The following is an 11689-nucleotide window of genomic DNA, read 5'->3' as shown; positions in this document are numbered from 1 at the left end:
CAGCAGCACCTCCTCTGTGCAGGAGGTGCTGCTGCTGCAGACCCCTGAAGACCCTGAACCCCCCCCCCCCACCTGAGGTAGTGCTTGATGGTGCTGGTGATGGTTTTGATCTCCCACTCTGGATTCTCCAGATCCACATCCGCACAAGTCTTGGAGTCTGAGGAGCATCACGGAGCAGAGAGGGAGAGAGTGAGAGAGAGAGAAAGAGAGAGAGTGAGAGTGAGAGAGTGAGAGGGAGGGAGAGAGTGACAGAGTGAGAGTGAGCGAGAGTGAGAGAGGGAGAGGGAGAGAGAGAGAGAGAGAGAGAGAGAGAGAGAGAGAGAGGGAGAGAGAGAGAGAGAGAGGTGGAGAGTGAGAGAGTGAGAGAGTGAGAGGGAGGGAGAGAGTGACAGAGTGAGAGTGAGAGAGAGGGAGAGAGGGAGAGAGAGAGAAGGAGGGAGAGTGAGTGAGAGAGTGAGAGGGAGGGAGAGAGTGACAGAGTGAGCGAGAGTGAGAGAGGGAGAGAGAGTGAGAGAGGAGGGAGAGTGAGTGAGAGAGTGAGAGGGAGAGGCGGAGAGTGACAGAGAGAGTGAGAGAGAGTGAGTGAGAGAGTAAGAGTGAGAGAGTGAGAGGAAGAGAGACAGAGAGAGAGAGTGAAGGAGGGAGAGTGAGGGAGAGGGAGAGAGACAGAGAGGCGGAGAGAGTGAGAGGGAGAGAGGGAGAGGCAGAGAGTGAGAGGGAGGGAGAGAGTGAGAGAGAGTGAGGGAGAGAGTGAGAGGGAGAGAGAGAGAGAGAGAGAGGGAGGAGAGAGTGAGTGAGAGGGAGAGAGAGAGAGAGAGAGAGGCGGAGACTGAGAGAGTGAGAGGGAGGGAGAGAGTGAGGGAGAGAGTGAGAGTGAAGGAGGGAGAGTGAGTGAGAGAGTGAGAGGTGGAGAGTGAGAGAGTGAGAGGGAGGGAGAGAGTGAGAGAGAGTGAGAGTGAGAGTGAGAGTGCGAGAGAGAGTGAGAAAGAGGGAGAGTGAGAGAAGGTGAGTGAGAGACGGAGAGTGAGAGAGAGAAAGAGAGTGTGTGTGAGTGTGTGTGTGTGTGTGTACCCATGGCCAGGTTCAGGAGTCTCTGCACTCTGGATGTGACTCCCACTAGTCTGTAGAGGCCCTGCTCATCCAGACCTGCAGGGGGCAGAGTTTACACACTGCAGCCTCACGACAAGAAAACAGGATCTATTAATCTAGAAGGCTGGAGGTGGTGAAACCTCTGGTCTCCACGGCGTAGATGAACTTCTTCATCACGTTGAAGCCGACGACATCCAGCTGGGCTGCTGAGGAGGAGGAGGAGGAGGTGGGGGAGAGGAGGAGTAGGAGAGACAGAAGTGAGGTTATTAATTTGAGTCTACTCAGAATGATGATGATGATGATGATGATGAAGGTGTGTGATACTCACTGCCTTCTGCCTGGTTGTCTTTGTTCAGGTTGTAAACCTGAGAATTAAAACCAAGCTGTGATGATGACGATGATAATAAGAGCAGTAATAACAGTGTAATAACAGTGTAATAACAGCAATAACAGTGTAATAACAGAGTAATAACAGTGTAATAACCCACAGGTTCTTGACCCTCCATGGCCTCCATCCACAGTCGACGCTCCTCCTCTGATGGAGCCTGAATGGTGATCACGCCTGGCCTGCACACAGGAAGTCAGTGGCTGACAGGAAGTGTCTGACAGGAAGTGGTTAACAGGAAGCGTCAGACAGTAGAGTGGCTCACCGGTCCTCGGCCTCCACGTCGAAGCAGAATCTCTTCTCGATGGAGTCAGACTTCCTCCTCGTGCAGGACCTGAGGATGAAGCTCTCCTGCTCGCCCTGCAGGGGGCAGCAGCAGTTAGCAGCAGTTAGCACCAGGCTGTTAGCACACTGATGATCAGATGGAGGTGGAGGAGGAGGACTAGCCAATGGGTGAGCCTCTCTACTGCAGTCTGAAAGTTCTTAACACTCCAGGCCGTAGGGGAGGCCACGCCAATAAATGGGGCAAAAATGTGAAATTTTCACCGGCCAGTTCTTCCTGCACAAACCCACCAATCACTGCTGGTCACTGCCGGTCACTGCAGATCACTGGCGATCACTGCAGATCACTGCCGATCACTGCCGATCACTGCAGATCACTGCAGATAACAGCAGATCTCTGCCGATCACTGCCGGTCACTGCAGATCACTGCAGATAACAGCAGATCTCTGCAGATCTCTGCCGATCACTGCAGATCACTGGCGATCACTGGCGATCACTGCAGATCACTGCAGATCACTGGCGATCACTGCAGATAACAGCAGATCTCTGCAGATCACTGCCGATCACTGGCGATCACTGCAGATCACTGCAGATCACTGGCGATCACTGCAGATAACAGCAGATCTCTGCAGATCACTGCCGATCACCGCCGATCACTGCCGGTCACCGCCGATCACTGCAGATCACTGCCGATCACTGCCGGTCACCGCCGATCACCGCCGATCACTGCCGGTCACTGCAGATAACTGCAGATCACTGCAGATCATTGACGATCACTGCCGATCACTGCCGATAACAGCAGATCTCTGCAGATCACTGCCGATCACCGCCGGTCACCGCCAATCACTGCAGATCACTGCCAGTCACTGCCGGTCACCGCCGATCACTGCAGATAACTGGCGATAACTGCAGATAACTGAAGATCACTGCTGGTCACTGCAGATCTCTGCCGATCACTGGCGATAACTGCAGATAACTGCAGATCACTGCCAATCACTGCAGATAACTGAAGATCACTGCCGATCACTGCAGGTCACTGCAGATCACTGCCAATCACTGCAGATCACTGGCGATCACTGCAGATCACTGCAGATCACTGGCGATAGCTGCAGATCACTGGCGATCGCTGCAGATCACTGCAGGTCACTGGCGATCACTGCAGATCTCTGCCGATCACTGCTGGTCACTGGCGATCACTGCAGATCTCTGCCGATCACTGCTGGTCACTGCAGATCACTGGCGATCACTGCAGATCACTGCAGATCATCTCTCACCCACCCCGATCCTCCCCACTGGTGATGAGCTACTGACCAGTTTCCCTGCAGCCCTGGGGTCAAAGGTCACCATGGTGACCCTGCGGGGCTCCCGCTGGTAGGTGCAGTAGTACTTGACCCAGGAGGACACAAAGGAGCCTGGAGGTCAAAGGTCAAATGAAAAAAGAACCACAACCACAATTCATCAGTGTCACCCCACCCCTACCCCCCCCCCTACCCCCCACCCCACCCCCACTCACGTCTCTCCTGGATGAAGAGGTATCCCTCCATCACGTTCTGCCTGATGTTCTTGTGCTCCTCTGGGTTCTCCTTCATCTTCTTCATCAGACTCTCCACCTCAGAGCGCGTGCTCTCAAAGCGATTCCTCGTCTGCCAATCAGAGCACAGCCACAGCTTGACAACCCTCCCGTGTGTGTGTGTGTGTGTGTGTGTGTGTGTGTGTGTGTGTGTGTGTGTGTGTGTGTGGCCCCCTGCTGGCTGCTGCAGCTCATTACGTTCTGGATGCTGATGGTCAGGTGGGTCTGGAAGTGGCTGAAGTCCTTGGCCAGTTCATAGCCGTGATGGTAGTGAGTGAAGAGACCCTGCAGGAAGGAGAGGAGCTGGGTGGGGGAGGGAGGGAGGAGGAGACGTCATGTTGTCAGTCCAGACTGAGACACCGAGACGTCATCAAGACCAGGACCAGGTCCAGGACCCGGTCTCCAGTGACTCACAGGCTCCACAAAGTCGAACATCTTTCTCTCCTGGACCTCCTGGACCTTGAAGACGTAGTCCAGGGATGCCTGGTAGAACTGCTGCCTCACCCCCTCCACCTGGGAGTCAGCCTGGGGGAGGGGGAGGGAGGGACAGGTGAGACAGGTAGGAGGGTGGTGGGCGGGGAGGAGGGGGGGGGGCTGGGTTGTCCACCTCCTGCAGCTGCGTCTCCTTCCTCCTGGCCGACAGACTCAGGTGTTTCTCCAGGACGCTGCAGTATTTCTCCGTTTCCTTGTCGTACCTCTTCTTGGCCTCCTGGGGGAGCACACAGCGCACACAGGGGTCAAAGGTCATATTCACAAGAGAACAGAAGCCTTTGTTGATCCCGCATTTCTATAGCTATAGATCTATATCTACTAGTCTTTATCTATAGATCTATATAGATATAGATCTATATCTACTGGTCTTTATCTATAGACATTGAGCTATATAGATATAGATCTATAGATATAGATCCATATCTACTGGTTGTCGTGTTATTGAATAACATACGCATGAGTCCAACTGTGCTTTATAACGTTTATTGGGCTTTTTCACCGGTCCCTCGTCTGTATCACCCTCTACTCTGGTAGCGTGTTGTTAACTCCCCTCACGCACCTTGCTGACGTCACCTTATATTGACAATCACACCACATCTCCCCTTTCTAGAATCAATGGGTAGACTGCCAATGATTCAACAGACCTTGAGGGTTATTCCTCCTCGTGGTTGAAAGGTCTGCTCCTGTCTGTACCCATCCCAGACAATTAAGCACACACACAATTTGTTTGTATAATTTGTATTTAGCCTTGGCTTAAACAATCCACTTCAAAATCAAATAACTCAACCAACCATCCCCGTTCTAGTCCCTGTTCTAAACCCTGCAGCAGACTCACCAAACATTTACATTGCAAAAACATAGCGTGCATCACATTTCCTTTTCAATTCCACTTTTCTTATTTTTTATTTTTTTTTTATTTTTTTATTTTTTTGAGTCTTTAGCAACGTCTCTCGGTAGACAAAATTATAAGTTCAACCTAGTTGGTATCACCACAGCCCTCCCAGACCTGGTTCTGAGAGTAGGGGTGGATGGCGGGTCTGGAAGATTCTGCTGCGGCGGTTCTTCTGTCGGTTGATCTAGAACGCCTCTCAGGGAAGACTCCCCTGGAACGGGGCAACTCTGCTCTGGCGAGGCTCTCATGGGAATGAGATGACGACGGTTCCGTCTGATGGTCCCGTGGGGTCCCTCCACCAGATACGATCGTGGGGTGGTGTGACTTTTAATGATGACTCCTGCTGTTCCTTGATCCTCGATCCACACATCCTGTCCCGGTTCAAGTGTCTTAAGGTGCTGCGCACGGTGCCGCTGGTTATAGCGTTGTGCATCTTCTGTCCTCTTCTCACCTTCTTTCAGCATAACCGCTTCACGATCTGGAATAGCTGGATTTAGCAAGGCAGGAAGGATGGGCACTGTTGTCCGAAGCCTCCTTGCCATGAGCAGCTGAGCTGGACTATACCCATTCTCCAAAGGGGTAGTCCTGTAAGCGAGTAAAGCCAGATAGGGGTCATCTGCTTTCTTCAAGAGGCCTTTCACTGTCTGAACCGCACATTCAGCCTCTGCATTGCCTTGAGGTTATCTTGGGCTGCTGGTGACATGGCGGAACCCATAGGACTCTGCAAACTCCGAGAATGCCGTTCCTGAGAACTGTGGCCCCCCATCCGAAACGAGAAGGTCCGGTATCCCGTGGCGTGCACAGATCGACTTGAGGTGCTGGATTACATCATTTGACCTTGTGGATGTCAACAGAGCTATCTCCACGTACCGGACATGTAGTCCACAACCAGCAGGTAGGTCTTGCTCCCGAGCATGAACAAATCTGCTCCCAGCTTCTCCCATGGCCGGCCTGGGTATGGTGTTGGCATCAGTGGCTCTCTGTGGTTCTGCCTCTCCTTGCAGCATGTTCGGCAGTTGAGAACCAATTCGTTGAGCTGCTGGCTCAGCCCGGGCCACCACACTGACTGTCGCGCCCGCTGTCTGCACTTCACCACGCCTTGGTGACCCTCATGAAGTTTGGCAAGAACATCATTTCTCATCGCTGAGGGGATGACGAGTCTCTGTCCCTTCAGCAAGACACCATTATGGACTGTGAGGAACGCCTGCTCTGCCCGATACAGCTTGAGTCCCGGCTCTGTGGCCCCGTTGACTGGCCAGCCTTCAGCGCACAGCTGCATCACACGTGCACACACACTGTCCCTTCGCAGCTGCTCCCTCAGCTCTTCGAGGTAGTCAACGCTCGCAGGTAGGTTCTCCATCACCATGTCCACGTAGATGTTGGTATCTTCAAACAGCTCCTTGTCTGCAGGTGTCTCTTCCCTTTGAACCGGAGCTCGCGACAGCGTATCAGCTGTCCACAAGCACTTCCCTGGCACATGAGTGATGGAGTAAGAATAGCGCATCAGTCGCATTCTGAAGCGTTGGATCCGAGGAGGTAGAGCATCCAATGACTGAGTCCCCAGGAGACTCAGGAGAGGCTTGTGGTCTGTCTCCATCTGGAAATGTTTCCCTATGAGAAAGTTGCGGAACCTCTCGCAAGCCCACGTCAGCGCCAGAGCTTCCTTCTCTACTTGCGCGTATCTCTGCTCCGTGGGTGTGAGAGCCCGAGACATGTAGGCTACTGGCCTCCACCCCTCGTCCCATTTTTGAAGCAGTGCTCCTCCCAGTCCGTACGACGACGCGTCTGCTGAGACCTTGCACTCCCTGTTAGGATCATACATGGCTAGCACTGGTGTAGACGTCAGTGCCTCCTTCAAGCTTTGAAAGGCGCGCACCTGATCAATGCCCCACACCCAGCAGTTCTTTTTTGACAGGAGGTCCCACAGAGGCTTGTCCCTCTCAGCCAGCCGCGGCACGAACCTCCCAAGTTGGTTCATCTTCCCGAGAAAGCTTCTCAGCTCAGTTGCAGTCGTCGGCTCCTTCATCTTCATGATGGCTTCAGTCTTGCTCGGATCGGGGCTTATGCCACTGGCGGAGACCACATGGCCCAGAAAGGTCACCTCAGTCTTTGACAGGTCACACTTGTCGACATTCAGAGTGATGCCCGCCCGCTGAATCTTCTCCAATGTAGCATGCAGGCGAGCATCATGCTCTTCTTGAGTCTGGCCCCACACCAGCACATCGTCCATGTGGCAGACAACGCCCTCCAGCCCATCAGCGACCTCCGTCACCATGCGGTTCTGAAAGTGTTCTGGGGCAGATGCAATCCCAAAAGGCAGCCTCTTGAAGTAATAGCGCCCAAAGGGCGTGATGAAAGTCGTCAGTTTCGCTGAGTCTGCTGTCAGGGGGATTTGCCAAAACCCCATATTGGCATCCAGCTTGCTAAAAATCCTGGCTCCAGCCAGCATTCCCAGCGTTTCCTCCACTGAAGGTAGGATATACTTCTCCCTGCACACAGAGTCGTTGAGTTTGGTGAGATCGACACATATGCGCACAGCACCATTCTTTTTAAGCACCACCACGATGCCGGCGCACCAGTCTGTAGGCTCCTCAATCCTGCATATAACTCCGAGTCGTTCCATGCGGGACAATTCCTGCTTGACCTTGTCCATTAGTGGCAATGGAATCCTCCTTGGTGTTTTTAAAGAGAATGGAACAGCTCCTGGTCTTAGCTTGATAGCGTATGGCTGACGCACTTCTCCGAGCCCGGTGCACAATTTCGGGTAGGTCTCCTTTAATGTCTCCAAAGTGATACTGTCTAGGCGTGCCACCAGCCCCAGCCTACAGCTCACAGACCTTCCCAGCAAGGCAGTATGCACATGACGAGCAATGTAAACAGTCTCCATCTCCTTCCTTTTACCTCTCCTCAGCAGCAGCCTGGCGACGCCCACCACCTCAAGCGGACTACTTCCCGGTCCCAGCAGCGGCTTTGTTGCCTTCTTGAGTGAGGGTGCGTTGTCACTGTATATGCTTTGGAACATAGTGTGCGGCAAGACTGTGACATCATCTTATTAATGTTGATTTCGACCATCCAAGGGTTCCCACCTGTCGTGACGCTGCCGAGGAAGATTTCCTCCTCATCCTGTTCCTCCTCAACTTCATGCACAGATTTGGACTTGCATACACGCCTGTAATGTCCCCTCCTTCCACATGCATGACATTTCACCTCATTAGCAGGACAGTCACGATATGGATGAGAAGGATAGTTACCACACTTTTGACACCGTGACTGTGCACCTCCTTCCTTGTTATGCTGCTGAGCGCCGTATGGCTTGCTTGTATATTGAGACTTATTTTTAGCTGGCTTATAATTGCTCTTAAACACTCTGTCAACAGATCTTGCATCACTTGCCTCTGAACTGGCTTCCCCACGCAGACAAGACTGTTGTTTCTTCACCTCCTCGCTCTGCCGTGCCATCTTTATGGCTTTATCCAAAGTTAGATCTGCATCCAACTGCATGCGCTCAGACAGCCCCTTGTCCTGCATGCCAACAACAAGTCTGTCTCTGATCAGTTCGTGGTGTAGCACTCCATAGCTACAATGCTCTGCCAGGGCATACAGTGAAGTGACAAACGAATCCACGCTCTCTCCCTCCCTCTGATTTCGCATGTTAAACTTAGCGCGCTCGTAGATGACGTTTTTCTTAACAACAAAAAAAGTCTGAAATCCCTCTCGCACTCCCTGGTATGTGCGTCTTTGGTGGTCCGACAAATTTAATCCAAGTAAAATGTCATCTGCCTCGTCTCCCATGCAATAAATCAAGGTGTTCACCTGATTCTCCTCGGAGCTCGCTTGTAGATTACTTGCCAAGCGAAATCTTTCGAATCTCCGGATCCATTTGTCCCATTCCTGCGGCTTTGAAAAGTCGAAGGGCTCGGCGGCTGAATGTTGAAGGTAGCGCTCGGTCCGGCAGCGATCACCGGCCGCTGCGCCACGTTGTCCCTCGGGGCGAGTGCTGAGGCTCCCCCGGTCTCATTCCCTTCATCCATACTCGTCTCGTCCACGCTAACTACAGGACTTCTGACACCATGTCGTGTTATTGAATAACATACGCATGAGTCCAACTGTGCTTTATAACGTGGATTGTTTTTATTGGGCTTTTTCACCGGTCCCTCGTCTGTCTCACCCTCTACTCTGGTCGCGTGTTGTTAACTCCCCTCACGCACCTTGCTGACGTCACCTTATATTGACAATCACACCACACTGGTCTTTATCTATAGACATGGATCTATATAGATATAGATCTATAGATATAGATCTACATCTACTGGTCTTTATCTATAGACATGGATCTATATAGATATAGATCTATAGATATAGATCTATGATATAGATCTACATCTACTGGTCTTTATCTATAGACATGGATCTATATAGATATAGATCTATAGATATAGATCTATATCTACTGGTCTTTATCTATCGACATGGATTTATATAGATATAGATCTATAGATATAGGTCTATGATATAGATCTACATCTACTGGTCTTTATCTATAGACATGGATCTATATAGATATAGATCTATGGATATAGATCTACAGCTATAGATCTATATATCCTGGAGGCAACGTGCTGCTGTTGCTGCTCCAGGACCCCCTGCAGCGTCTGGTGCAACCAGGGAAGGATTCACCCCCCGCCCCCCTTCCACACACACACACACACACACACACACACACACACACACACACACACACACACACTCCCGAGAACAGTCTCATCACAACTGAGTGACATCACAAAGGGATAGAAGAAGAAGAAGAAGAAGAAGAAGAAGAAGGAGAAGAACAAACACAACACTGAACCTGATTCTCAACTGGTGTGCATGAGACATGATTTTACACACAGTGGCAACCAACCGACCAGGAAGAAGCCCCGCCCCCCTTGCTGATCTATGACAGGATTAACTGCTATTAATCTGCTATTAATCTGCTATTAATCTGCTATTCAGGTCAGTCAGTCAGGTCACATGACCAGCCTCACCTTGGCGGCGCTGATTTGCTCCTTCCTGAAGCGTTCCAGAGGAAGAATCAACACCTGGCTGGCGTTCTCGATCTGGAGGGACACACACACACACACACACACACACAGGCTTGACTGGCGCTCGCCCTCCATTCTGCCCCCTGGTGGTCAGTCAGGTCAGTGCGGCCGCTCACCATGCGACTCCTCTCCTCCTCCAGGTTCTGCAGGACGGCAGCAAACTCCTGCAGGGAGCTGGCTGGAGAGGAGGAGGAGGAGGGGAGGAGGGGGTCAGGAGGAGCACTCTGATTGGTCCAGAACTAGAAGCTAGAAGCATAACCAGAACCCACCGATGCACATCTCGTGGTCGGTCTCGGCGTCTCCGATGCACTGGAACCTGAAGTGGTTGAGAGAGTCTGCGAACTTCCTCTCCGCTGCAGACAGACCTGCAAGGGGGGGGGGGGGGAGCCTGGTGAGGAGGAGTGCGCAGGAGGAGTGATCGGCGGTTTCACTCCACACCGCGGTAGAACCCACTGTGGACCCACGTTCAGAAGGTTGGCCCATCTCTGCTCTAGAGTGCTTCTGGCTGGTTCTGAGTGGTTCTAAGTACTAAACACCCTGGTGGTCCAGTGGTGGTTCTGGCTGGTTCTAGGTCAGACGTGGGCAAACTACAAAACTGCAAACTGGATTCTTGAAGCCATCTCACTCTTCTCTGTGATTGGACCTCATCCTCTTTTATTAAAGTCTGTTTGATTTAAACTCCAGAATGAAACTCAGTCGAGGTGTTCTGGGTTCCTCTGGGTTCCTCAGGGTTCCTCTGGGTTCCTTCTTACGTCTGAACAATTCTCTCTCTCTCTCCATGTTTGCAGTGTTTTCAGAGTCATTTCAATAAAGAGCTGAACAGGTGGTCCAGTGGTGGTTCTGGATGGTTCTAAGAGCTAAACACCCTGGTGGTCCAGTGGTGGTTCCGGGTGGTTCTAAGTACTAAACACCCTGGGTGGTTCTAAGAGCTAAACACCCTGGTGGTTCTAAGTACTAAACACCCTGGTGGTTCTGGGTGGTTCTGGGTATTTTCTGGTCTTTGGAAAGTTATTCTTCGAAAGATTAAAATTCCAGGACTTAAAAATGTACAATAACAAGGGGAACCATATGTTAGGTCAAAGGTCAAAGGTCGTCCTTGACCCGTGTATTTCCTTCTAATGGGGTTAAATGCTCTTGGTGTGTGTTTCAGCTGTAGTTCCTCCAGTGGCCACTGGGGGACAATCTAAGCACGCTTGTTGTTATAACGCCGCTGTCATCCAACTATGGCAAGTCTGCAGGCCCAAAACACAGCAACAGCAGGAAGTGGCCTTGAAAACCACTTCCTGCTGCCTGGCTGTCGCCCACAGCCACTTCCTGTCCACAGCCACTTCCTGTTCCTGTCCACTGCCCTCAGGGCCGCGCACACAAGCACACACGCACACAAGCACGCGTGTGATGAATGAGAGCCAGTGAGTGAACACAGAAGTTTATCTCTACAGTATGGACATGTTTGAGGGGGATCTTCATCACCATCATCATCATCATCATCATCTTCTTCTTCTTCTTCTTCTTCTTCATCATCATCATCATCATCGATTGATTTTTCTCTCTCAGCAGCAGAATCATGAAACTAATGAGAGTGGAGACACAAAAATCCCTCTTTGTGTCTCCACATGAATAGTGTGTGTGTGTGTGTGTTTGTGTGTGTGTGTGTGCTACTGTGTGCGAGTGTGTGTGTGTGTGTGTGTGTGTGTGTGTGTGTGTGTGTGTGATGAATGGGCTTTTCTATTCACGGTCCAATGAAACAAAGCAAGTGCAGAGTTCCAGCTACTGCTGCACATCCTGTTGACAACACACACACACACACACACACACACACACACACACACACACACACACACACACACACACACACACACACACACACACACTGGTTGCCTCCTCATTCTTGCTC

At 51.5% G+C, this 11689-nt stretch overlaps 1 protein-coding gene across 1 annotated transcript in view; it reads right to left on the bottom strand.

Moving 5' to 3' along the window:
* Window positions 1-9: 9 nt before the first annotated feature.
* The window catches only part of LOC142884331 (rho GTPase-activating protein 26-like), a gene marked incomplete at its 3' end in the record, with an annotated part of 16023 nt that continues 4343 nt past the window's right edge, over window positions 10-11689 (bottom strand). Inside the window, exons 2-15 of the mRNA XM_076019843.1 lie at window positions 10065-10160; window positions 9912-9973; window positions 9739-9810; window positions 3935-4036; window positions 3742-3852; window positions 3526-3630; window positions 3271-3400; window positions 3069-3169; window positions 1740-1834; window positions 1578-1656; window positions 1418-1454; window positions 1230-1295; window positions 1072-1146; window positions 10-157 (exon numbers count right to left, since the gene is read on the bottom strand). Coding sequence (XP_075875958.1) covers window positions 10-157; window positions 1072-1146; window positions 1230-1295; window positions 1418-1454; window positions 1578-1656; window positions 1740-1834; window positions 3069-3169; window positions 3271-3400; window positions 3526-3630; window positions 3742-3852; window positions 3935-4036; window positions 9739-9810; window positions 9912-9973; window positions 10065-10160 — 1279 coding nt within the window. The remainder of the gene's footprint in view (window positions 158-1071; window positions 1147-1229; window positions 1296-1417; window positions 1455-1577; window positions 1657-1739; window positions 1835-3068; window positions 3170-3270; window positions 3401-3525; window positions 3631-3741; window positions 3853-3934; window positions 4037-9738; window positions 9811-9911; window positions 9974-10064; window positions 10161-11689) is intronic.

Source organism: Nelusetta ayraudi, unplaced genomic scaffold, assembly GCF_046127955.1.
Source record: "Nelusetta ayraudi isolate G7.1 ecotype Tasmania unplaced genomic scaffold, CSIRO-AGI_Nayr_v1 ptg000011l, whole genome shotgun sequence".
NCBI classification, from domain to species: Eukaryota; Metazoa; Chordata; class Actinopteri; order Tetraodontiformes; family Monacanthidae; genus Nelusetta; species Nelusetta ayraudi.
Note: the sequence above shows the minus strand (reverse complement) of the source record. Positions and strands in the feature narration are given on the sequence as shown.